Source organism: Abramis brama (assembly GCF_963993115.1).
Source record: "Abramis brama genome assembly, chromosome: 17".
Classification (NCBI taxonomy): Eukaryota; Metazoa; Chordata; class Actinopteri; order Cypriniformes; family Leuciscidae; genus Abramis; species Abramis brama.
Window position 1 is genome coordinate 17588645 of NC_139979.1, and position 27553 is coordinate 17616197.

At 38.9% G+C, this 27553-nt stretch overlaps 2 protein-coding genes across 2 annotated transcripts in view; one reads left to right on the top strand and one right to left on the bottom strand.

Annotated features, from left to right (window-relative positions):
- Positions 1-448: 448 nt before the first annotated feature.
- On the top strand, positions 449-3273 carry rps27.2 (ribosomal protein S27 isoform 2). Its single transcript, XM_084088295.1, has 4 exons — positions 449-498; positions 1286-1394; positions 1836-1946; positions 2990-3273. Exons 1-4 carry the CDS (start codon positions 493-495, stop codon positions 3016-3018), a joined length of 255 nt encoding a protein of 84 aa, XP_083944421.1. The 5' UTR covers positions 449-492; the 3' UTR covers positions 3019-3273.
- Positions 3274-4020: 747 nt separating this feature from the next.
- The window catches only part of LOC311067880 (nuclear pore membrane glycoprotein 210), a gene marked incomplete at its 5' end in the record, with an annotated part of 28188 nt that continues 4655 nt past the window's right edge, over positions 4021-27553 (bottom strand). The window contains 36 exons of the mRNA XM_084090027.1: positions 4021-4385; positions 4587-4649; positions 4758-4844; positions 5301-5502; positions 5625-5908; positions 6200-6352; positions 6800-6923; positions 7131-7267; positions 7986-8206; positions 8285-8460; positions 8539-8719; positions 8870-8955; positions 9650-9805; positions 9877-10008; positions 10101-10175; positions 11915-12088; positions 12172-12367; positions 12908-13035; positions 13157-13282; positions 13372-13473; positions 13566-13667; positions 13778-13848; positions 16357-16546; positions 19084-19293; positions 19723-19935; positions 20385-20530; positions 21441-21768; positions 21845-22000; positions 22071-22208; positions 24159-24296; positions 24379-24488; positions 24565-24633; positions 24724-24873; positions 26316-26389; positions 26481-26559; positions 26658-26789. Of these exons, the coding sequence (XP_083946153.1) occupies positions 4294-4385; positions 4587-4649; positions 4758-4844; positions 5301-5502; positions 5625-5908; positions 6200-6352; positions 6800-6923; positions 7131-7267; positions 7986-8206; positions 8285-8460; positions 8539-8719; positions 8870-8955; positions 9650-9805; positions 9877-10008; positions 10101-10175; positions 11915-12088; positions 12172-12367; positions 12908-13035; positions 13157-13282; positions 13372-13473; positions 13566-13667; positions 13778-13848; positions 16357-16546; positions 19084-19293; positions 19723-19935; positions 20385-20530; positions 21441-21768; positions 21845-22000; positions 22071-22208; positions 24159-24296; positions 24379-24488; positions 24565-24633; positions 24724-24873; positions 26316-26389; positions 26481-26559; positions 26658-26789 (5201 nt within the window). The 3' untranslated portion in view covers positions 4021-4293. The remainder of the gene's footprint in view (positions 4386-4586; positions 4650-4757; positions 4845-5300; positions 5503-5624; positions 5909-6199; positions 6353-6799; positions 6924-7130; positions 7268-7985; positions 8207-8284; positions 8461-8538; positions 8720-8869; positions 8956-9649; positions 9806-9876; positions 10009-10100; positions 10176-11914; positions 12089-12171; positions 12368-12907; positions 13036-13156; positions 13283-13371; positions 13474-13565; positions 13668-13777; positions 13849-16356; positions 16547-19083; positions 19294-19722; positions 19936-20384; positions 20531-21440; positions 21769-21844; positions 22001-22070; positions 22209-24158; positions 24297-24378; positions 24489-24564; positions 24634-24723; positions 24874-26315; positions 26390-26480; positions 26560-26657; positions 26790-27553) is intronic.

The window sequence follows — 27553 nt, forward strand, 5'->3', positions numbered from 1 at the left end:
GTGCTTTTGTCATTTTAATTTAATTTTATAATATTTATATTTAGCTTCAGTTTTAGTAATTGTAATATGCTTTATTCAGATAAACGATTTTAATCATTTGAAATTCCATTGCATTAATTGGCAAAAGTCATTGAAATTATCACAAATATATGTTAAACATATTATTATAATTATTATTTAATTATAATAAGTATGTTTTATACAATATAATACAACAAATTATGCTTTTGAATGTCGCCTTTATGTTAGGTTGTTAGGTTGCCTTTATGTGTTATTAAGCATGATATGTGAGAGTCTATGTCACAATTCAACCAATTTCAATCCAACATAACCCACAGCCTGTCTTAGCTCAATACTTAGTTAATATGGGTTAAGAAGAAAAGCTTTTATTAAATGTGAAGTATTTCCTGCCCCTGCTCAAGAGCCCCGTTCATATACGCCATGTATTTCCGCTCGCCCCCCCTTTTCGGCTGCTGCTCCACTGTCGCCAACATGCCTGTAAGTGCGTGCTATTACAATCAAGTCCATTTAAAACGTAATCACACTTGGTATGTGGATTTCATCGCATCGATTGATCAGGGGAGGCTTTTGTCTTCATGATCTTACTGGCCACGTTGAATTAATTTCACATATTTTGAGGTTAAAACTTAGTAGAAAAGGGCGAAGCGCGTGCTATGTGTTTAGGAACGACAAGATGGCCGCGTGCATGCGTTAGAAACTCGTGGAGAGCATCGCGCTTCTCTTACAAATAAAACCGTCACTGTTATATTTAGGTGAGATTTATTAAATAAATAATACGTTAAATATAATTAATACGCGTGGATGTGCCTCGTATAGTTTGTTAGGCGGAAGTGTGTCATGAATCAGATCACCCTTTGTAGTGGTGGTGTTGACAATCAGCTGATCAGCTCTATCATCAAGCTTGTGCTATTGTTAGTTATGTAAAAAACGCTTTTTTTTCTGGTACAACGTTTACACGAGTGCTCATATTGTATTATCGTTGTAGCTGAGTTAAAATGCCATAACATGGCTGCGTCCTGCACTCTTGAAAATAAAAGTTCTCTATTGTCATTGATGGTTCCATAACCTAACATACCAACAACCATAACCTTGCCATTGCATATATATATATATATATATATATATATATATATATATATATCTCATCACTGTGAAAATCTGCTTTTGAAACCTTTATTTCTAAGAGTTTTGAATAAATCTATCATGGCTGAGATTCTCTACGCCAGTTGGCAAAGGTGATTGACACATCTCTCATCATTTTCAGCTCGCGAAGGACTTGTTGCACCCAACGCCAGAGGAGGAGAAGAGAAGACACAAGAAGAAGCGTCTCGTACAGAGTCCCAACTCTTATTTTATGGATGTCAAATGCCCAGGTAACATCTGCAGCCTTGGTGCTCTATGTAAACAAGCAGGTCCACTATGAGACATTGGTTCTCATGGGGAACAGGACAAAAAATATCATCAGCTTTGTTGTGGGAGTATTTTTCCCATAGGGATTTTTAAAAAGTCTTTGAGTTATAAGCCATGAACCAAACCAACCAGCTATGAGGTGAATCGCAAGAATACAGAGTTTGATTTGAAGCAGAGTAGTATTTGACAAAAATAAAGGTACAAAACTGTGTACTTAACAGCTTTAATGAGGGAAATAACTACAATGACATGGAGCATCGTGAGTGACAATCAAAATAAAAATTATATATGAGCTATTTATTTGTGTGTATAAAATAACACAGAAAAATTGTGTTCCACATACAATAGACATTGATTTGTGTATTATAGTATGTTTGAAATTATTCGCCATTCTCTCTTTGCAGGCTGTTATAAGATCACTACGGTGTTCAGTCACGCACAGACGGTGGTCTTATGTGTAGGATGCTCTACAGTGCTGTGCCAGCCTACCGGAGGAAAGGCACGCCTCACAGAAGGTATCGCCAGTGCACAGACACCAAAGCATGAAAGAACCTAGTTTATCAATCTAGTGGTCACACGGATTCTTGATGATTATCTCATAAGCAGAATCTCACAGTGGGATTTTCTTCATTCCTGCAGCAGAGCATTCAGAACATGTCACACTAACACATTAAAATACGGCCTTCAGAAGATGACTAATGAATTCATGTTTTCGTGTGGGAGAAGTATGGCTAGAAATGCACTCATAGATCAGAGATACACACACATGCGCTTGTAAATGTAGCAGCGCCATGGCAACACGCCGACACAGACCAACCTAGTGTTTCCCACTTGATCATAGTTCTCTTCTTGAGCTGAAGCTTGATTGGTGAAGCTCTGAAACTCGCTGCCCTGCTGGCGCACAGTTCAGAAGAAAGCCAATGAGTCAGTTGCAGATTTCTGTCTCAATGATTCAGCACTATCTAATTGTTTGGTTCCCTGTCCAAAAAATAGACATATATGTTCTATTATTTAAAAATGTTGAATTACTACAAATTTATAAAACCAAACAATTGTATTATTTTTTTGAGAATTTTGCAGCAGCTATCAATTATTTAGATAATTTGTTGTGGGGATTTTTAAAGAGAAACAAATGTACATCTTAAGCAATGTTCTTGGCCAAACTGTGTGTAAATTAAAGGCTATATATATATGAATGTATTTCTGTTTGTCGCACTCTCTTGCTCTGTTGAAGTCTTTGAAGTTCAAAAGCCCTGTCAGGATGATCCGTTTTTCAAAATGAAACGACTTGCTTGCATTTCTAACATTTATAGATAAGAAAATAACTGTAAAATGTAAGCAATGCATTGGTGAAAACACCTCAAGCGCATTAATAAAGCACTCGCTAGCAACTAACATGCAACGATATGCTTATGACCTTGTTTAAAACGTTTTGGACACCTTTTCCTTCCTCTGCTTTTTCAAAGTGCTTTTTCCCCCCATAGAAATGCATTTTCTGCTACTGTGAAGTGTGACGAAATATAAAATTAGTTTTTGACTGAATTGTTTCTGTTAACAGGATGCTCGTTCAGGAGAAAGCAGCACTAGTCTCTCATTAACCAGTATGCAAGGATGAGGGAGACCACGGGAGGAGAGACAGGATTGGCCACTCCACAGGGATTTCAGTGACTCCGCCCACAACGAGGCAGTGTTTCTTATCTATAATGAGATGAAAGCTAAACCGAGAAGAGTGCTGGAAAACTGTCAAAGTGCTGTCTGAACAAAGAGCGTGTGAGGTGTATAACCACCAAACCTGTCTCTCTCTCCCTCTCTTACTTTAAATAAAGATTCATTTTTCATTTATGTATGCGTGTTGTGGTAGATCATTTGCCAGCCAATCTGCATTGTCACTGCTACATAAATACAATGGCCTGGTTTCACAGACAGGGCTTGGATTAAGCCTTAGTTTAATTAGGACATTTAAGTAGCTTTTATAAACGTTCCTTCAAAAAACATTACTGATGAACATCTCAAGACAAAACAAGAGCACTAATTTTTTTTAAAGATATGTCAGTGCAAATTGCTTTCAGTTCATTTTTGTCCGGGACTAGGCTTAAGCTTTGTCTGTGAAACCAGGGGGAAATGTAAGAAGTTCAGCTTGATGAGGTTTCGTTTTATGCTTGCCTGTTGACTTGATCTCATCACAAGGTAATACAAATATTTTTTTCTGAAAATAGTGTCTGTTGTTTAGATGGGTGACATTCAGACTGTACACGTAACTATAGCATTATAAACTATTGTTCTATAGTGTGGGGTCAATAAGATGTTTTTAATATTTTCTCTTAATATTAAGTCTGATCAAAAATGCAGTAAAAACATTAATACTGTTAAATAATTTGCACTATAAAATGTTATGTATTCCTGTGATAACAAAGCTGATTTTTCAGCGTCATTACTCCAGTCCAAAGTGTCGCATGATCCTTCAAAAATCATGTTGATTTGCTGCCTTTCTTTGTGCTGCTTGATATTTTTATAATACTTTTTTTTCCTTGATTCTTTGAATAATGTAAGTTGAAAAGAACAGCGTTTATTTGGAATAAAAATATTTTGTAACATTATACATTTCTTTAGTCACTTTTGATAAATGTAATGAATTCATGCTGAATACATTTCTTTAAAAAAATCTTATTGACCCCAAACTTTAAAGTAAAAATAGTCTGAAAATGAGAAATGATACTCTTCAGGAACCTGAAGTGGTTTGCACGTTTTTACTGCTGAACTGTAGATTGAACCATGACTAGCATCTTAACCCATTGTAGCAAAACTTTAAAGTACATGGTTCTTTCATTTATGACAGAGAGGACATAACGGAGGTGCAGTAAGTTAGTTAGTATTCCAGAGCCATTGTTTTCTCTGCAGGACTTGTGTTTGCAGTGATGGTGGGATCCTCAGATAGAAATATTTGTTGTCCTCTTCTGAAAGAAAGTTAGAAAACTTTGATTAAAAAAATAAGCATATCAGTCTCGCACTTTTAAATCATAATAAGCAAATGTTGGTGCATTTAGAAAATAGGTTCGATTTTTAACATAAAAGTACTGAGTGCACCTTTAATGTAAAGCGGCTCTATCAAATAAAATGTGAGGGGGTGTCATGCACCTCCTTGAGGTCAAACACACCTGTATTAGAGGGTCTGAGGACTGCAGGTACAGTTTGTGTGAGAGACAGCATGGTATTGTACGCTGTGGAAATCGAACACATTTAGGGCCTGAAGTCGGACAGCACTGAATCACTGGACAGCAGACGTATTCAGTGTTGCTGAAAGTTAAAACTCTTATGTGTGACCCTACCTATGAAAAGTGCAGCGGTGGTTGCCAGTACAGCAAAAAGAGCAAATATCAAAATGAACAAAAGCCCCAAATTTGCTCCAAGGTGACCTGAACATACAAATAAAAGCACTGTAGTCGTTACAGAAACAAAGATGTCTGTTACACTACAGTTAAAAAGTTTGGGGTTGGCAAGATCGTTTTAATGCTTTTTAAAGTTTCTTGCTCACCAAGGCTGCATTTATTTATTTAAAAATACAGTAATGTTTTGAAATATTATTGCAAATGAAAATAACAGTTTTCTATTGTAATATATTTTAAAATAATTTATTCTTGCAATGGCAAAGCTGAATTTGTTCAATGAAAATGCTCAAGAAACATTTCGTATTATTATCAATGTTCAAAATAGTTGTGCTGCTTACAGGGGCATCACTATTTAAAGTGATACTATTTAAAGAAAGTTTTAATTTCTTAAATTTTTTTTAAAAAAAATCGTACTAACCCCAAACTGTTGAACGGTAGCGTATATGTAGAATATTGCGAGAAGTGTGTTTGTTGTTCTCTAACCTGACTCCTGGCTGTCCATCACTCTAGTCACCATCACGACGTGTGTTTGTGGAGAAAGGTCTGTATACAGTGTAATGATTGCAGGAGACGGTACCTGATCCAGGAAATGTGATGCTGAATAGACTCTAATGAGGAGGAGGGTGGGGTCTTCATCTGACCGGACCGGATCAGACAGCACAATGTCTGTTGTGTCTGACTGAACCTAATTAGATAAGAGTGAAGAAATAAGAAACTGAAAAGTCATTTAATTTCAAATGCATTTTAAAAACAATTAATTCAGTCAAGCATTATAAGGATTTCTCCCATGATCCCTCTCATTCTCACCCTCAGTGCACTGAGCATGTCTGTGGTGCCAAACACTGTGATTTCAGCCACAGGCTGCTGGGAGGAAAGTTTGATCTTGGTGACAGGACAATGGAACGCTGGCACATACTGGAGCCGAACGGAAGATTGAAAAGAAGGGGGTGAGTCAGGAAGCGACGGCAGGGCAGCTGGGGCTGATTGAGTCTGCAGACAGGCAGACAGATAGATGGAGACAGGCAGAGTGGACAGAAGATGGAGGATGGAGTCTGACTGGGGCTGCACAGAGATCCTGCAGCTGTACTGAGCTGAAACAGGACATGACAAGACCGGTCAACCATAAAGGCTAGCTTCATGGTTAAAATAATAACATTTAAAAAAAATGTTTTAAAAAAATGTATTGAAGGATGCTTTAAACATGTTACCAAGTTTGAAAATGTGTTTATAATCCATTCTCATAGGATTAATCAAATTGATACTTCAATTGTTTTTTGAATTATTAAAACACAGTTGGAATCTCTCAGACGCTAAGCATAACAGGAGGCTTTAAAAAAAGTCAGCATCTTGAAGTATTTTAGGTTTTGTAAAACTTGTTCCACCTGTGTCTGTATTGTAGAAGGGTGTTGCATGAAAGATATCCTGCAGTATTCTTATCTCTAGGTAGGGGGCGCCAAAGTGTAAAGAGCACAGTAGCTCTGCCTCAGGATGTAGTTTCTCCTCTATGACCTCCCACTGGTCTAGATTGCATTGAGCTACCATGCAGAAAGAAAGAGAAAGACTCAGTCACAACCTCATATTCCATCTGCACAGACATTTATCCATGTCTCTGAAAGTGAAAATCCTGCCCGGATCCAAGATCTAGGAAGATCAAATAGAGCTGAGATAATGAAGATGCGCAAGTAAAACTTCCCACCCACCACTTGTTTTAATTGTACTTATTAAACAGTTAGAGATAATCACCACCACTGAGAATCATTTCTAGTCTAAGGATTAAGTGTTTAAGCGATTAAAGGGGATCTGTGGATCCTCCAGCTGGAAATAAATATTTGGATTATAATCCCTTTATTTCTTTAATCTCTAACTGTCTAAATATCCCTCATTATTCTTTATATAATCTTTACGCAATCGGATTAATGGCATGTCAGACGTTTTGTGTACACTGGCCTTCCTGAATCTCACATGGAGGTGAAAGGAGTCACCTATGTTGGCAGCAGAGGTGTTGAGATCCACTCTGACTGTGTATTCAGAAGCTTCGGGCCAGTTAGTGAGGAGCCTATCAGCAGGAAGAATGATCACAGGAATGGACGCAGACTCCACTGTTACCTGCGTGACACCACAAGAGTCTTTGAAATCAAAACATTCACAATGGGTCTGTTCCAAAACTACCGTGCCACATCCTAATTTTAACTCGAAGGGCTTCCATTGTCAACTACAATTTATATAAGGCTTTATGTATATAAGGTAAGGGGGAATAGAGCTATTATGTCACAAAATATGAGGACACTTATGTAATACCACGGCACTGATTACCTCTCTGAAGGTTTGCTGCCCATCCTCTAGCCTGTAGTAAACCACTACCGTCCCAGAATTCTTTGCAAATGCCACTCCAGTCTCAGAGTTAATTTGAAGGATCTGACTTGATGACACATCCCATCTCCCTCGCCGACCTTTAAAGAGGAAAAAACAAATGCAAAAACGATCTATACTCTAATGCTCAAAGTATACTTCGGTTTTTATGCGTACACAAGGGTATGCGTACAGCATGCATGACATACACACAGGCCAGACCTTTCTAACCATGCATATTCTGTACGTTCAGCTTAAATTTGCACCTTAATTGTTAATTAGTTTGTCTTGTGTACTTTGACATGGATGTGGGCTTTAAATGTAACTTTAATCATAAAATAAACATAAACAACAAAACGAAATGAGCAGCAGCGGCCGACTGCGGCATATAAACATAATTAAAACAGCAATGTGAAATGTCCCAGGCTCTCGGCCACACCCTGCTTTATACCACAGTATCGTTATTAAAATGTATTACATTAGTTCATCCATGAACATGGTTTCTGCCTGAGTCCTGAGCTTTCCATCGGCTGTGGAGTTGAAGATGACAACTCCCATGATTCCACGCTCGTTCACGGCATCATCAAGCTATGCTTTTGTTATTGTTTTGAAAAAGTGACCTCTAGCGGTGAAACTTACATACTGTGCTTTTAAGCGCATGTTTTTGCACACAGGAATATACTTTGAAAGGCTACACGCTCAGCCGTGAGCATACATAAAGTGTTCACATCAAAAATGGAGTATACTTTGGACTTTATGAAGGGTTTGTTTACGAAAACTAAAACCAGTGCTCTGCTTGCTAGTAACCAACTGATTTACCCTGCTGGTCTGTAATGGGAGAGCTGAAACAGATGATATCCCCAGAGCGCAGGAATCCTGGAGGCTCTGAGATGGCAGGCACCACAAACAGAGTGGTGTAATCGCTCAGAAAAGGATTTATAGGGTCTCCCTGCACCCTCAAAACAGTTAGACCGGGTGACACCGTCTGAACCAAAAACGACTGATTGTCTTTGTCAACTATCAGTTGCACCAGGTCATCTCTGAGACAGAAAAAAAAGAGATTAGACCTCTACTGAAAGTACTTGGAGACACACAAACATGTCTATCTGTGTAATTGCCTGTTAGTGGTGACCAGTGTTTGCATATTATGGGAGTGGAATTGTTGTCCCATGTTGTCATAATATAGAGCTTTGATATGGATGCTCCAGCCCAGAGGGTAGGCAGGAAGGGCTTGCTCATCATCACTGTTCACGGATGACACAGTCAAAACACGTACAAACCACACTGTTGACACCTAAGGAAGGAAAAAGGTTGACATGAGGATCTAAAATGAGGGTTACCTATGGTAATAATTATCATGATGAACACTCACCTTCACACTGATCAACAGTGTTTGGTTGATACCACAAATGTCCATGGCAAAAACCTCCAAAAGAGCCACGCCTGTATCAGGTCCTGTTCTCAACACCCCTTGATCATCAACAGTGACAAGCCCTGCCCCTGAGACACACCGGCTAAAGGTGTAACGGACTGGACAGACTGAGTCTCTGCCTCTGGGGGGGGGGGGGGGATATGTAAATGTAATTTTGATCAGGCAATGATATGGAACAGACTTCATAGAGTGGGTGCTAAATTATTCAAGCTGGGCAAAAAATAAATAAATAAATACAAATTTCTGACATGAAACAAGCATACAAACTCACTTATTGCTCTGCAGGGTGTACTGAGAAAGGGGAGACATGAGGATGGAACCTAGGGTTCCTGTTGTTAATTGCATCTCTTCAAACACCTGAGAAAAGAGGGAGAACAAAAGAGAAGAGATACATTTAGAGAAAAAGAAAAAAAAAACATTTAGAGATAACAAGTTTTTTCTTCCCTATAGTGACGTTTTATCTGAGTGAAACAGCTTCTCGAATTAAAAATGTTGGGTGGGACTTGATTGGATGGTTGTTGTTTCTATTGATGTCATGTGAGTGACAGGTTGTCCCGCCCTCGCTAGTAAACATGTTATCAGAGAAGAGATGTTGTTGCAAGAGGGAGAGGAAGTTATTTTGATTTAAGATTATGAGGCCGCATGAATAAAAAAAAAAAAAATGATATGCACGAATAAATCATTAATAATAAATGCTGCAACATTCCATTGTTTATTTTGACTTTATGGTGACTTTAAATATTATTCATCCATTAACTCATTCTTGAGTATTTTAAACATCCAGAAATCTGTTTTGCTGATTAGCCTTGTTGAATCTGTTTGACTAAAATAATCTGTGATGAATTATGTATTCTGAGATTGTGTGGGTTACAGTACATTGTTATTATTTTATTTGATTAAATCTAATTATAAAAACAAGCCTCTACAGTATGATTTTATATTACAGTACAGAACACTTTTATCTCAGAAGATCAAGGAAAATCTGCTTCCTCGTGATGTGACTTCTATAAATAGCTTGTCATTGGTGGTTCTTTGTGGAAGATGTATTTACCAGAATATGTATCTCGTCAGTGAGATGATCAGATAATGAAGTGTTGCTGGTGTGTATTTCTTCGAGCTGCACACGCACTTTGAGGCTGGTCCTGCCTGGAGCTTCGGCTCTCACTAGCACAGAGTAACTGTGAGAGGGAGACACACTAACGCCCACCTAAAACAGACAGCATAATGAACAAACAAGTGTTCATACAAGTCAGTTTAAGCTGTGTGTGTGCATCTCACCTGTGCGTGCCTGGGTTTGATCTCCAGCACACACGGTTTGCTCAGACTCCAGTGGAACCTGAGGCCAGACTCGACACTACCCAGAGAGAGAGGGTTCTGACCGCTGTCCCTCCCCATCACGTAAACCGGCATCTAAAAGGAAAGATTCATCCAAACCCCTCCTTATACATGCAGCAAAAAAAACATGGCTGCACACAATAATAATGAGCATGAGAAGGACAAACCTCTGTTCCTACAGATAGAGTAACTAAAGGAGCCTGTATCCTCACTGCTGTCAGGTTAAACACCTCCACTTCATCCTGATCACGTCACATACAGTTAAATCGCAATTATTAGGTTTATGCGAAAGCATTATATCTTTAAGGGTGCATTCACACTTAGTAGGTTTGGTTTGATTAACATGAACTCTGGTGCTAGAGAACCACCTTTTCTCTTGTGCATTTTGACTGAAATATGAATGCCACACTGACCAAAGGCATCTAAATGAACCAAAACCAGCACAATGTCACAAGATGCGACACTTAAAAGGAGAGAATTCGCAAACTCTGTTGAGCAGGTACTTATTTTAATTAAGTAATTACTTCACGACCACTAAAAGTATGTTCTATATAATATGAGTGTGTCATTATCATGTTGCGTCACTTCACTGCCATTCATAAATCCTCTCCCGTGGCCTAATGGGATGGTAAAGTGTCCATCTTATGCACACTTCAGAATCTAGTAGTAGGTCATCCGGGTACTTTTTGCCTACTCTTTTAAGAGAACTGTCAATTTGGACAGACTTCTTTTGTCACATGCTGTTTTTCAGCCCAGCACACAGCATTGTTTTGTATATTCGGTAAGTTCTGACGCAAAGTATATATCATAAAAGCGTTTTTTAGTGTGTGTATGGTTTTTTTTTTTGCATAGGTGTTAAAAATCAGTGTAAACACTAAGCAAACCAGTACTAAATGTCAAAAAGAACCAAGAGAGAACCAAACTATAAGTGTGAACACACCCTTAGAAATGTGTACATTTATTATAGTAAAATTTTAATACAATTTAAATAATAAATAAGACCATGTAAGCGCATGATGTGTGTGTGTATGAGAACAGATGTTAGTGACGTGGTTACAGCATTTAATTAAGGCGGAATGGGATGAAGGTTGGATTAGCTGCAGTAGGTAAGTAGTTAGGCCTATTAATTATTCATCCTGGGTGCCATGGAAATGGAAAATTAAATAATGCATATATGTTTGCTCCTGAGTCATCTTTATAATTATGTGATTAAGGGACATTTCAAACGGAACATTTTTTTTTGTGTTTAAAGAGATAGTTCACTCCAAAATGAAAATTCTGTCATTAATTACAAGCGAACATGCTTGAGCTTCCGTTTTCCACAACTGATGAATGATGAATGTTTAAATGTGAATAAAAGCGTAAATTTATTATGTTCATTATATTAAGCTACCATGTCTCTTCAGAAAATTTGGACTAAAACGCTTAATTCATATGGATTAGTTTTACGATCTCTTAATGAACTTTTTGAAGCGTCAAAGTGGTAGTTGTGTAGCTGTCAATGGAGAAGACAGAAATCTCTCAGATTTCATCAAAAAAGATCTTCATTTGTGTTCCGAAGATGAACAAAAGTGTTATGGGTTTGTAATGACATGAGGGTGACTAATTACTGACAGATTTTTCATTTTTAGGTGAACTATCCCTTTAAAAACAAAACACAGTACCGGTAGTAGAATGAAAAAAAAAAGTCTTGAGATGCAACAGTCAAACACGTTTGTCTAGCACATGTTTACATAGAAAACCTATGGAAAAGCAGCACAGTGGAATGCAAAAATGCAAGACAGAAAAGGGCAGAGAAATGAAAGAGCATAAAGGCATGTTGAACTTCTTTTAACTTGTTCACAGTGGAATGCAAAAACTTGTTCTGTGTGAACGGACCCTACAACTACAGCCACAGGTATGTGGTCGTCTGTGTAAATAATACTTTTTATGTATGGCCTCACATCGCAGGAAATCTATTACAAATCCATGTGTGTGCTACCTGTACAAAGGTAAGCGGTGCTTCTGTATCTTGTGTCTGGACAGCTCCTCTGAGTTTGACCACACCCACTGCCATACCTCTGACCAGTCCAGTCTCTGTTACCACGGCAATAGAGCTGTCACTCACGGAGAACCTGACGCTGGACTGAGGATGAGGCCCTCCCTCCAATTTCACCTGAACATCAAATACATCTTTATACTCAAAAATGCATTTCTGAGGGAACTAACATATGGTTTGGTGCATCCTGTCACACCCACCTGTCGCACACTTCCAACTGCCAGAGTGAGTTTACTGGGCTGCAGACTGAATGGAGGGTAAACTTCAATATTCTTGTGGGAGGAGCTTATAACACGCCCATGACCGTCCACTGCTGAGAGGTGGAGACTGACCACGCCCACTGCCAGGCCTGTCACATGGAACCCCACGCTGTACTCGTCCACGGGCCCCGCCTCCCTATAAGCATACAGTAAAATACAATTCAAAAGCCATCTGTTTTAACTATAATTTCTATGTGAAAGAACTAATGACAGAAATAAAAAATGAATATATTTAAATAATCTGAAAATAAAATGGAAATACCCCATATGTGTATACAATTTATTTGTAATTCACACTGAAACTTTACAATGAAAATGACTCCTATAGCAGTTATTTCTTTAAATTTCATACCATTTTAATTGTATTTCCATAATTTCAAACTGAATTAGAATTCTATATTCTGTTTACTACTTCAGTTTAGATTCAGTTATGCATCCTTATTCAATTCTAAGCCACTTGCATCACTCCTTTCAGATTTTACAGCACCTCACCAACACCTCAACTCCAGCATATCTATTCATTTATATGATGTATTAGATATTACATACTCTTTATTAAGAAGTCATAGGACAGAATTTAGAGCTTGAACCCTTCCATTATGGGCAGCAAACCTTTATCTCATGCAAATGTAAATAGTGAAATAGGACTGATACAAAACACATGGTCTGGACTCACTCCACAGAAATGATTGATGAAGAAGGGATAAGCATGAGGTTCATGAGCAACAGGAAATGATGAAGAAACGGTTGATTCTTTGAATCCAGAACACGCACTCGTACTACAGCAGAATGTCTGACCTCAATCTAAAAACCATCAACATAGGAGACAAAGATTCAGTGAACATGAGATGATAAAAATGTAATACAGTATAGTAAAATGCCTAAAAGTAATGCAAGAGATGAGGAACGTCTGTCTCCGTCATACAATATTAATGAAGTCAATTTGGAAATCTGTGATGTCAGAGACAAGAATGGAGGCCACAGCAGGTTCAGAGGTCAGACAGAGGTCATGAGCCAAAATAGTTGAAGAACCAGACTGAAGTGGGGACACCTGGAATAGAAAGATTATAAGTGAACTAGTTATTTATATTGCAAAATATTTACAAGAAATATTTGAACCTGCACAGACTATTCTCCAACCTGTATTATATTGGTGTCCATCATGTGGTTAATGCTTGCCAATTGGTTGTCTTGTAGATGGATATGAAAGTGACCTGAACCATAGCTCAAAGTCAGATTTTCCTACAGAGATGAATGGATTGATTGAGGAGTCATTAAAATACAACAAAAAACAGGTCAGATGAGATATGATGGAGAGGGATGAATTCGCTCACTGTGACTTTTGGATGGTTGAATAAAGTGACAGAGTGTCTGGCCCACTGTACGTCATCTACCAAACGCAGATTCACACACTGAGATGCTGGAGCTGTCAACATCTTATACAGCGCACACAGTTCAAGTGTTACTCGAGCATACAAACATAAATATGGACACATTACAGAACAGAAATAAACACACACACACACACACACACACACACACACACCTCTGGACATGTAAGAGTGACATTGACAGTCACGGTTCCTGTCTGTCTGTGGGACTGAAGAACCTGGCAGGCTGTAGAACAGGCGAGTTGATTAGATTAAGCTCAATGGCAAATAAGATTGTCCACAACAAGGAAAGAAAAATCATTTTAAAAAATCTAGTCTAAATCCTGTGTCTTATAAATGTACTCATGTGTTGGTTTCATATAGTATCAAACTTTTATACCATTTTCAAGAAAAGTCTCACTTTAATTACTCTAAAAATGGTATGTGGTGTAACCAAGTAAAAATAAATCTTATTCATTGCTTTAAAACAAGTTACAACATAAATTTTTAAATATATGAATATATATAAAATATAATTAATTATTAATTTAGAAATAACATAATATAATAATATAACATAATAATAAACTGATATTTTACCAGCACTGCTTCACTGCTTGATTATAACGATTAAGTAATCTCATATATACATGTATATCTATATACATTCACCTAAAGGATTATTAGGAACACCTGTTCAATTTCTCATTAATGCAATTATCTAATCAACCAATCACATGGCAGTTGCTTCAATGCATTTAGGGGTGTGGTCCTGGTCAAGACAATCTCCTGAACTTCAAACTGAATGTCAGAATGGGAAAGAAAGGCGATTTAAGCAATTTTGAGCGTGGCATGGTTGTTGGTGCCAGACGGGCCGGTCTGAGTATTTCACAATCTGCTCAGTTACTGGGATTTTCACGCACAACCATTTCTAGGGTTTACAAAGAATGGTGTGAAAAGGGAAAAACATCCAGTATGTGGCAGTCCTGTGGGCGAAAATGCCTTGTTGATGCTAGAGGTCAGAGGAGAATGGGCCGACTGATTCAAGCTGATAGAAGAGCAACTTTGACTGAAATAACCACTCGTTACAACCAAGGTATGCAGCAAAGCATTTGTGAAGCCACAACACGCACAACCTTGAGGCGGATGGGCTACAACAGCAGAAGACCCCACCGGGTACCACTCATCTCCACTACAAATAGGAAAAAGAGGCTACAATTTGCACGAGCTCACCAAAATTGGACAGTTGAAGACTGGAAAAATGTTGCCTGGTCTGATGAGTCTCGATTTCTGTTGAGACATTCAGATGGTAGAGTCTTGGCGTAAACAGAATGATAACATGGATCCATCATGCCTTGTTACCACTGTGCAGGCTGGTGGTCGTGGTGTAATGGTGGGGGGGATGTTTTCTTGGCACACTTTAGGCCCCTTAGTGCCAATTGGGCATCGTTTAAATGCCACGGCCTACCTGAGCATTGTTTCTGACCATGTCCATGTCACAGTGTCTGGTGTGTTCCCTGGGTAACCGCTAGATGTCCTCCTTCCCCACGGTGTCTGTCACTTTCTGAACTACATTCCCCACGATCCTTGTTTCTTCATTGCACTCAGCTGTCCCTTGTCATTAATCATTGCACTCAGCCAATTCCCCATTAGCATTGTCATTTCCCTGTGTATATAACCCTGTCTGTTTTAGTATGTGTCACGGAGTCCTTGTAATTATCACGCCACTTCTGAGGTCTGTTATTGCCCGTTGTTTTGTTCCTGTTTATGTCTGATTGCTACCTTGGTTTTGAGCCCTGCTTGGACTGGATTACGATTACGGAATACCCCATTAAAATACTTACTGCTATTGGATCTTCTCCCTGTTTCTTGTGTGTGGATCGTGACAGTCCATCCCTTTATGACCACCATGTACCCATCCTCTGATGGCTACTTCCAGCAGGATAATGCACCATGTCACAAAGCTCGAATCATTTCAAATTGGTTTCTTGAACATGACAATGAGTTCACTGTACTAAAATGGCCCCCACAGTCACCAGATCTCAACCCAATAGAGCATCTTTGGGATGTGGTGGAACGGGAGCTTCGTGCCCTGAATGTGCATCCCACAAATCTCCATCAACTGCAAGATGCTATCCTATCAATATGGGTCAACATTTCTAAAGAATGCTTTCAGCACCTTGTTGAATCAATGCCACGTAGAATTAAGCCAGTTCTGAAGGGGGTCAAACACAGTATTAGTATGGTGTCCCTAATAATCCTTTAGATGAGTATATACTGTACAAAGTAAAGTGTTATTAATCAAATATTAAGAACTATTGATTTAGAAATAACTAAATTACTAATAATATTTTACCAAAACTGCTTTACTGCTTTTATATTATTTTAGTTTATAAATAGCATAATGATAATAATAATTATTATAATAATAATAATAATAATAAGAAGAAGAATTTAACTGCTTTTAAGAAATATTACTAAAATATTATGCCAAAGAACTAAATAAAGCATAATTCTTTAAAAAAAATAAAAAATATGGCATCAGGACAGCTGTATCAGTCTGACATTTTTTAAATTTAATTCCGAAATTAAAAACTCATAATAGAAGCGGTGTATTCATTTCATGCATGAATTGCATTGATCTATTTTTGAATGACTTAATAGATTCGGACAAACAAATGAGCGTCATTGATCAATTTACACAATATTGTGAAAACCAAAAAATGGCAAAATTATACAGTGCAAAGCAAAACACCATGTAGTTTGTAGCCTGTCTGAGTTGGTCTGTCAGCTGCTGTCATTGTGGACAGGGGGCCCAGTGAGAGGAGACCAGGGTCAGAGGAGGACCACCTCACCGAACAGGAAGTGAAATTATCAAACTGCACCCCCTTTTGGTCAAACACAGACAACTGCAATGTAGCATCCCTAGTGCTGGACACAGATAACTGTGAGAGAGAAAGAAAAGAATGACATGAAAGAATATGGTAATGTGATATTCAATTACATCAGAGTAATTCTGAGAGAATAAAAGAAGTCCAAACACTGAAAGAGATAAAGCGTGACCTTGTTAAATAAATAGTGAAAAATCATGCTTAAACTATCTCACTAGTATCCACCTTATTCCTGATGATCTTACTGCGATCTGAATTATGGGTGGCACTTCTGGTTTGGGGAACTTTCATTCAAAAAGGCTGAAACGAATCATTTCAAATCATAAGGTTGCCCTACAAATAAAGCTGATCCGTCAGTTTAACTGGATGAGCTGTCAATTTTCCTTCATGATTTATTTTCAGACATCATGAGAATAACGTTATACTTGGTATTTTAACGTGACATGTTATAAGAATATCTATGGCAAAAGCTCTTTTCAGTCGCTGCTTTCTTTTCCTCATGATTATTTTCTTTTTTCCCTTTGCAATCCGCTGTAAAAGTATGAAAAAGGACAACATATACTGCACATTTGTGGTCTGTTCTCCGGAATTTAATATACAATATATTCCATTAATAGTTCACTGGAATGCACGAAGAATCTCTCGTTATTCTCCTCAAATCCTCACGTCTCTTTCCAGGTTGGTTTTCACAGGTAAATGCTATTTATAATCTGTCAAAATGACGGAAATCACTTTGAAATAGTATCACGTAATGCTTAAGTTAATGAACATTTTTGATTAAGGCAACACAAGTTGCAGATATTACTAGTGATATTTAACCCGTCCGTTATTGCTGTGGAAAGACTCGCGCACTTGGGGTTATTTGGTCTGTTGAAAGTACCTTGTTGATGCTTTTACACTTTTAAATTTATTTTTCATGTTCGATGGTTGAAGGGTGAGTAGAATAATGTAATGTCATTGTGACACTTTTTAACATATTGCGTTCATAGAGAGAGCCTTTTCACTGATTGTTTACAGCTTTACGGAAGTTACACCCATAATTTGCGCAAAGCGTCATGGGCGCAGGAATAAGGTGGATAGAAGGCACTTCAAGGCACACAGGAAAAATATTTCAAATATAGCAGAAAAGCAATAAACTATTGATTTGGTGCTCTATAAACATGATAAAGAAACTGTGAACCTAGATAATGTGTGAATGAATCTTTGAACAAAGGTGGCAGAGATATCAGTCACAAGAATGTGCAGTGATAGTCCTTTTTTTGCCATCCATCGGTTTATGACCAAATGGTCACATTATTTATTTGTATGTAAGATTTTTTTTTTATTCAGCAAGGATGCATTAAATTGATACAAAGTGACAGTAAAGGCATTCATAATGTTTAAAAAAAGAATTTATTTCAAATAAATGTTACTCTTTTCATCTTTATCATGGTTTAAAAAAATAAATAAAAAACTATTAAGCAGAACAACTGTTTTCAACATTGATAATAATAAGAAATATTTCTTGAGCACCAAATCATCATACTAATGATTTCTGAAAGATCATGTGATACTGAAGACTGGAGTAATGACTGCAGTAAGTCAAAGTTGCCATCACAGAAATACATTTAATTTATTTGAAAATATATTGAAATAGAAAACTATAAACAGCATTATAAACAGTAATGATATTTCATTACTATGATATATTACCATTTTTTACTGTATTTTTGATCAAATAAATGCAGCATTGGTGAGCACAAAATCTTACCGACCCACAAACTTTTGAACAGTACAATATATGTGTGTATAAATAATTAAGAAAATATGAATACTCTTTTCTTTGCCAACTTGTCAGTTAGTCCTTAACATATTACCATTTTGGTGTCTGTACTGCACACACTCATCATGGTTTGTAGAAGTGTGTGTAAATAAGTAAATGAGCATGCGATCACTGGCATTCTGCCGGCTTGTAATTATTCTTTCCATTTTGTGTGTGTGTGTGTGTGTGTTTCACTTTGACTAATGATATGCTTCATTAAATTGGTAAATCTAATGCAATTTCTGCCTCTCTCAGTGTGCTGTGACCAAAAAAGGAACATTTATGACCAAAAATCGAAGTTTTCCTCATCACTCACGTGTGCCCTTCGGTTTCAATAAGAGGTATGATGTGATGTTTCATTCTCAGAAATGGTTTTAGTATATTACTGAGGGTATATTGATTGCGAGGGTTTGACATTGATCAAAGACTTGGTTTCTAGAGCATCTATGTCAGGAGAGGAAACACACACACATTGAGGGCCCATGCATGCGGTTACTATGGAAACTGCCATAACACTTCACCCTGCATATCTCACATAATTGCATGGCAAATGAGAGCAGCAAAAAGAGGGAAGGAGAGAGACGGAGTTCTGGTGTGGGTGTACGGGTGAAACAGAAAGAGAGAAACACCTGGAGGGTGAGAAAGTGAAAAAATGAAAAGAAAAAAGAGAGGTCTGGGCAGGTGAAGGGAAAAGAGGAAAATGAGTGATTCATAAAAGAGTTTGTGAGAGGACATAACAGCAGGAAGGGGCAAAACGAGAAAGAGAGAGGATAAAGTGGGCATTACTCACCAGTCCACAGGGGTACTGAGGCTGAGTGCAGGAATAGTGATGGGAGAATAGAGGGATGGATGAAGGTGAGGACGGGGAGGAGGTGGCTGACGAGAGAAGAGAGAGAGAGAGACTAGCGGGGATGCCACACGCCACATGAACTCTGCTCTCTTCGACTGCGGGAATCACGTTGAACGGTCCTGGAGTATTCCCACATCTGAAGACCAACCACTGCACACATAAACACACACACAAGTAAAAAAGCGCTTCACCCACTCAATGCATATAGGGCTTACGCAGCAGAGAAATATCAAATTTAGAATGAATTCTTTATAATGAAGAATACTATCTCAATAGTTTTTTTTCTTTTTTTTTTGGCATACAAACCCACAAAATATCCACCAAATTGTTTTCAGACAAAAATATATATAATGCAGACTATATTTAGCATCTTAATACATTTTAAAATGCCATTTATTCCTGTGATGGCAAAGCATCATTAATCCAGTCTTCAGTGTCACATGCTCCTTCAAAAATCATTCTAATATGCTGATTTGCTGCTTAAGAAACATTTTTTATTATTATCAATGTAAAAGCAGTATTTAGTGTACATATGCAGTACATATGAGTGATACTTTGCAGTTAAAGACATTTCCCAACCTGTTTTCCCACGGAGGTGCACATGACCTGAAACGCATGTCGAGGTGTCCTTGCTTGGGTCGGACTCAGTGCCTCCACGGTAACACTCCCTGTTGGAAGCACCTTGATGTCACTATAAAAACGGAAGGGGGCCGGGGGCCAGGGCTGAGGCCCCCCCTCGAATATAACCACACGAGATGAGCCCACCGAGAGAAGAACCTCAGTCGCAAGCGACTGAGCGAAAAAAGGAGAGAACAATGTCACTGAGAGGTTAAGTGGAGTCAAAAGCTTATGATAATGTCCTTGTTAAAACTGTTGTTGTCTTTCATTAGTGAATGACTGACAAAAGCACTGATCCATCACACTGTCCTGTTAAACTCTCATGAGTGAACCAGAGAGCTCCACTGCTCTCTATGTCCCTGACATGCTACAGAGTCATACATCAGTGATCAGGAGCGCAGTTTCACATTAATCTTCTGCTACATCCAAACAGTTCATTATCTTAATAAATAGCCACCATAGGGCTGATAAATCACCCTTTATACAGACATGACACTTACCACAAATCATACACGCACACACAGTTGTGCACAGACACACACACACACACACACACACACACACACACACACACACACACACACACACACACACACACACACACACACACACACACAGCATACTTTAAGAGGACTGTAGGCCACCAGTGTTGTTGTCTCACTGATGTTGCATGCCTCTGTTACCACTGTGATGGTAACAACAGCGTGTCCTTGTGAAAGAGCCTCCATTCGGACCCCTCCACAGAATTCAGCACCTGGAGGCAAAGATCCTGGGAGAGAGAGAGAGAGAGAGAGAGAGAGAGAGAGAGAGGCTGGTTTAAATCAGGTAGATACATTAATAGGTTAAGAAAAACCACAATAAATAATATGTGTACATGTTGCGCTACCACATTGATTTCATTTCATTAAATATTGAGTTCATTAGTTTGACAAATCTCCAACAAATCTTACAGTGAAAACAGGAAATAAATATTTCAAAATAATTTTGGTTGGCTTTTTGAAATTGCATGTAACATCTCAGGGAGCTAAATTTAATCTGTGATGTTCCAAGTATTCAAGTATATCTAAATATAGCCTTAAAAATATCCCAGTTGGCATATTGTTTTTGTTATATCCTCATTTTCTTAAAATATTTTTTTGAATGAAAATGGGGTACAGGTGTGATGTTGGTCATTTTTATTCGGGTGTAACAAATGCAGTCTCTGTTGTGAATATAACCCTAAATATTTTACTCTAAGAATGTTCAAGTTCACAATCCAAGTGCTGGCTTCACGTGTCAGACAGCTGTGCGAGTTATCGGTACGTAAATCCTCTGTCAAACACGAACACGCATACACTCCATCAACTTGATGTTTACGGGCTAATGTACTAACCGGATTACACAGAGAGAGCACATATTGACTTTCCCAGTGCTTTAAATTAAACCAAGAGAAATGAACTAATTAATCCTATTTTAATTTGTGCGTGCAGTGGAGAGGAAATCCTAAATGGGGGGTGTCTGTGTGTGTGTAAGCAGTGTGTGTGACTGGGAGTAGATTATTTATTCTTTATTTATTCACTTATTCTTTATGTTCGATATGCCCAGAATGAATGAAAGGGCCATCAGAGTAAGAGAATATTGAAGAAATCAGTGGAGCATGAATGGATGAACCATGTACAATTGCAGAGATGGAGATGCACCTGACATGTGTGTAAAGATGCCAAGAGGTTCAGTGTGAACGTGCAGAGAGAGTCGAGAGCAGTCTGTGACGGCCACAAGATTTCTGTCCTCCAGTAGAGATTCTCCACATTGAGGATTTTGTGTATCGGAGAAGAAGTTTGCCTGAGAATTTGTACTGGTGCTCCTGTGAGTGTTTGAATGTGTATCAAAGACATAAGGTGTCTGAGAGCAGGTGTTTGGTGGGTCCTGAATGCACCAAAGAGCCAAGGGAATATCTATCCTGTCCCCCACACGACAATCGCCCCTCTGAGGAATTAGCTGCAACCGGCCAGGCCTTACAACCATCACCTGTACACACATAATGAGAAACATCAGACACAGGAGTTTATATATATGTTTGTGTGATAGTGAGTGCAAATTTTACCTTCCCGACTACTTTATGTAGGATGTTTTTGGAATCTGAAACCTGAATTTCCGCCTGGCCCCTCCTCTTTCCTGCTAGGACCACCCCTTTTTCCGTAACTGTGGCAATTCCACTATCAGACACTTCCCATTTCACAGAGCCACTTCCTCCCTCCACCTGAAAACACAGTCAGTTATAGCAATTATGCTCCAACATATATAGATAACAATATTGATTTTAACGGCACCTGAATTTTGTGCTGATACAGCTTATTGTGGGGTTGCCACGGAAACACAATCACAGAGGGATGCAGGGTAAGAGGGTTGTAGATTTCGACTTGCTGTCGCACTCTGATTGGTGGGATGACAGGCCACTCTTCACCATCCTGTTACATAAGTCGGTTGTCCAAGTAAATAAAAAAAAAAAAAAAAAAACTATCAGTACTCTAATGGTGGGTAAAGTACTTTATGAAAGACAAATATTTTTCAGACAATATTTAATTTTTTATATTAAAAATAATATATTATTTGTACAGTATAAATGGGACTTTTCAGTTAACTGAACTGAATTATATACTGCATTTATATTTTATTTTAACAGAACATGTCACAGACACAAACTAGGTAAATATCACTTAAAGAAGGCTGAGAAATCCCAACCTGATGTAGCCGATACTAACCAGCTCAATAGTCAGCCAAACCACAAAGCAGCACCACAGCGTTCGCGGTGAAGGTCTGACAGGAAGATTTACGCCTGCCTAAAGGATGATTTCCCTTGGAGGCAGTTTGGAAGGTTTTCCCTTCATTTTTGTCCCATTAATCGAATGGATGATCCGTATAACTAAGCGGGGATCGACAGGAAGTTGGAACAAAACTAACGCAATGTTTCCCCTGGTGCTCATTTTATAGAACCATAACGCCTGCATGACGTTCGGATAAAACTGCCCCCCTCTAAGACGCGTTTCATCTTCTGCAACCACAGTGCCTCCTGCAGATGGAACACGCTGTCTTTTCCTTTTTAAACAATGGGTTTCCCAACACACCCCATGATGCCTCTCTTTACACTTCACAGTGTGTGTGTCCTCATTTCCTGCTCTCTGTCTTATCATGCCCCCTGAGGTGGGGCTCCCCACTAGATCTGCAAACAGCTTGTGCCATTTACTCCAATAAGACTGAAATTCACTTTTGTGAAATAACCCTGACAAAACCCCTCAAACTGAGCAATGAACTGAACAAAATCCCAGAAGTAGGATTTTGACACACTGATGACATTGGTATTGTTTAATTAAACCCATGACAATACCCAACAGGGAACAAAGACCAGCACAAAAATAATGGTATCAGTAAAACCATTTTTTAGGGTTCTGGTAATGCAGTAAACAAAGATATTGATGTCTATGTGAAAGTATATAACCATCCATGTACACATTCAGGTTGCTCACCGTCACCGATGACAAAAAGACAATTTGCTAAGATTTATCCTCCTTAGTTACTGTTGCTTGCTCAGAAAAGGTTTGCAGAACATACCACAGGAATGAACTGGAGTTGCACATGAAAACACAAGTCTTGTATTCTGTATTGTAAAATTGTGTTTAAACCTATAACAACACAAAGTAATTCTATAGACATACACTACAGTTCAAAAGTTTGATGTCAAGTAAATGTATTTTTTTATATACTACGGGGCTGTTAAATGCTTGATTCTGATTAGTTTATGTACGTTTTAAAGTGTGCAATTATTTTTCAGTAAACGCACAGCTGAAGTAGTTCCAGGAAGGTCTTGCACATTACAGCTCCGTAGTGTAAATATAACAAACAATAGGATGAAAATGATCAACTATTCCTATGTTTTTACCACAAAACTACGTTTTGTTACCTTTGAAAAGCACACAATTTTTCTCCCGCTCTGTCTCCCATACAAACGCACACACATACAGACACACACACACGGAAACATACGCGCGCACAAAAATGTATTGTCAGCGCTGGCCCGTGACTTTATCAATACAATAGTTTCAGAACTGAAAAGCTACTGATATTTCTCAGTAGAGAGGTGGTAACATCATTGAAGAAGGTAAATATTTAGTAGAGAAGCTGCTCCCGATCACAACGACTGTAAAAAAAAAAAAATAGCAAAAAATCCCTTTAAAATAGCACGTTAGGGCACTTTAACGTTTTCCATAAGTGACCATCGCAAAAGGAAGGAAAGAAGAACAAGCTATTACATTTTGAAGATTACAAAAACAAATTATTCTTTCCTTGGAATAATGTGCACCAGTGAATTGTCAAATCTTTGTATATATATGTGTGTGTGTGTGTGTGTGTGTGTATGTTACCTCAGAGACGATGCTATAAAGTGAGGCCTGTATTAAAGTCTTTCCTTTCATGATGGTCTGCAGGAGATGGCAGGGTGGATCAGACAAAGACTCGAGTGCCACTAACCCCTCAGTCTCCTCCACAACAATCACCACATTCTGCACAGGGTTAAAGTTCAGACATTATGCTCCTGTCAAGAGATGCAGTGGAGCAAACCGTGCAGAAACTATGAAGCACAACCTGTGACAGGTGAACCACATGACCCTTGCTGTCATGGATACGGACAGTCAAATAATACTGCCGCCCTGTCTCCAACACCCACCTGTCCTCTTCCTCCTCAACACTCAATGCTGAAACACACAGACAAATGCAAATAAACATAAACTCTCACACAGGTGTGTAACTCTCATAATATGTGTAACTCACTCATATAGCTGGGCTGCACCACATAAACAGAAGTGCGAGGGAGTTGGGACATTATTTCAGGGGGCAGATCTGAGTCACAATTGAGCTTGGAAACATAACAATATACTCATATGCCCTACAACATAATGTTTCAGTGAAAAACACAGTTGTGCCGGATACTGTTGTGTTCAACTGATAGTGTCGTATGACCCGGCTTGAGGGCGGTGACTGTTGCTGTTTCACGCTCAACACGGATGATGTCATGATGGTACATTCTGCCTCTGCATCCATCCACAGCCAGGCCGTATCCCTCCTCAGAGAGAGTGACCTCTGCAAACAGACAGAACAGTGAGTAATTAGATGCAGGTGTAAGAAATTTAACATATCTCTCTTGACAAATGCAACGATGTGTTCATGGGATGCAATATAATTCTCTAGAAGTGTGAAATCATGTGGTTAGGGTGTTAAAGTGTTAACATGCAGTTTAAATGCCATATTGGCATAAGCATATAAAAGCCACTGGCATATTGGTAATCTCGGGTGCGTGTTTATGTGAAGAGGTGTTGAGGACACTTGTCAAATGAGATTCCTGCGTTCAGTTGGCTTTAGAGGAAAGCTCAACACAGTCCAGACAAAGACGTTATTGTGTGACCCGCGCGGTTTGAAATTCAGATTTATCTTGGCTATAAATCCGCCATCCGTAGGCTATAGGTCCAAATCACTGTTTCTTAATTGTAGGCTATGCTAAGCTGCCCTTGGTCAATCAGTTTCACCAGATTCATCAGCATTTTTTTGTCAGTGAACAACATGCTATGATGGTCCACCAGCACCAAAACAGCATAAACCAGATTTTATTTGTACCAGTCTCTCCTTCTTGCTCTGTTTTCCACAGACTGTATCTGATCATGGATCCCTGTAGTAGGTATGTATCTCCAGCTGGACTCAGGTGTAGTCTGTCTATCACAAACAAAGTCACACTGGCTGCTTCTACATGCTGAACACCCACCCATTCACACACACACACACACACACACACACACACACACACACAAATTAGAATATATTACCATTACCATCATTATATTTGATCAGTCCATACATTACAAAACAATTTCGACATGTTTTGTTATCTATGGATAACATGTCTCTAGGGATGCGAAATATGTAAGTAGTACCACATTTGGGTTTTTATGTATTATTTATCAGTATACATATTAATATTCTGTTCAAAAGTTTGGGGTCAGTAAGGTCTTTGAAAGACATTTCCAGACTAAAATGCATGTTTGAGCTGTTTTAACTGAAAGCAACTTGCACTGATATATCTTAAAATATGTTAGTGCCATTGTTTTGTCTCAAGATGTACACCAGTAATGGTTTTTTTCTAAAGCATGTTTATAAAAGCTACTTAAATGTCCTAATTGAACTAAGGCCTTATCCTGGCTTAATCTAAGCCCTATCTGTGAAACCCGGCCATTATGTAGTGATCCCTAAATTCACTTTTTAAACATTGTATTTAAAACTATTAGTTTTATTTCTAGCATGCTTTATTTATTTGTTCATTTTTAGGGAATATAGTATAGAATTTTAATATTAGCCATTAAATGGTTACCAGCCATAACTTGAAAGTAATGATTGGCTTATGTGCATCTGCCATCATTTTAAAATCTACCTATAGTGTTATATGTGCTTTCATACCTTATATTCAGAGTGTAGAAAAGACACTTTTATAAGTGCTGAGCCACTGTGAATCCCGTACAGCAGGACACTCTCACCCCTCTGGCCAACATCCTCTAGAGACAGAATATGTGGTGGGGGAACGTACCCGGCATCTTGGTAACGCACAAACCTATGTTAATCACAGAAAACAAGATGTGCTTTATGCTGATGTGTTTTCCCCATCTCTCTCCCTCTCTCTTCACTTTAAGATCCTTGTTCACCTCACTGCCTGTATTGCATCAGACTCCTTTGCCAGCCACCAATTAAATTGCAAACCAGCCAGACAGCTAAAAGTATTTCCTGTGGATCAGGCCAAGAACAGCACAGTCATAACCTTCTCATTCTCAATGAAACGCATCTTCACAGTGTCCAAGGGAAATTTGTGAAATGAAAAGTACCTTCAGAGTCAAATGCCTGGACAGATAACTGCAGTGGGGGGTCGTCGGTAAAAAGCTGTCGAGCAGTCGTGACGATCTTAATCCTTTCAATCCGATCAATGATGACATCACAGCGCAAAATGTGACCTGTCACTAAAATGGGAATGGGTGAAGTCACACTTTTTAACCCTTCATGTTCTGTTTAGGATCCTAAACCTAAAAAAAGTATAATTTTCAACTAAAAGTATCTGTCACAGTGTCTGGTTTGTGTATTCCTGGTGTCCACAAAAGGTCCTCTTCCCCTCGGTGTCATCCACATTCATGTTACTACATTTCCCATGATCCTGTCTGTCACTGAGTGTTCATTGTGTTCAGCTGTTCCCGTCATCATTGTTCCCAGCTGTTCCCCGTTTCATTGTTAGTTCTGTGTGTATATAACCCTGTCTGGTTTAGTATGTGCCATGGAGTCCTTGTTTAATGTCCACCACTTCTGAAGTTTGTTTCTGCCCTGTTCATGTTTATTTCTTATGTTTTGGATTGCCCTCTTGGATTTGACCTTTGCCTGGACCTAGTTTTGTGAGTACGGATTTTCCCTTAAATAAACACTGCAATTGGATCCCCTGTTTCTTGTGTGTGGTTACGTGACAGAAGGACTCCGTCACAACAAGGATCCAGCAGTATGTTTTCGGGTTTCTCTTCCCCGGCCGCCGAGCGGGAGAGGAGAGATTTGTTTAGGGGAACCCGCCTGGTAGTTTTCCGTGGGACCCGTGGAGGTCGCGGAGGACTGGTGGGTCGAGGGGGAGTCCAGCACCGCTCTCCACCATGGCCCCCCTTCGACTCTGGGATGGTGGAGGATCAAGTGGTGCCACCGTCTCGCCGTCGCAGACGGAGAGGGGACAAGATGGCCGCCGCCGAGC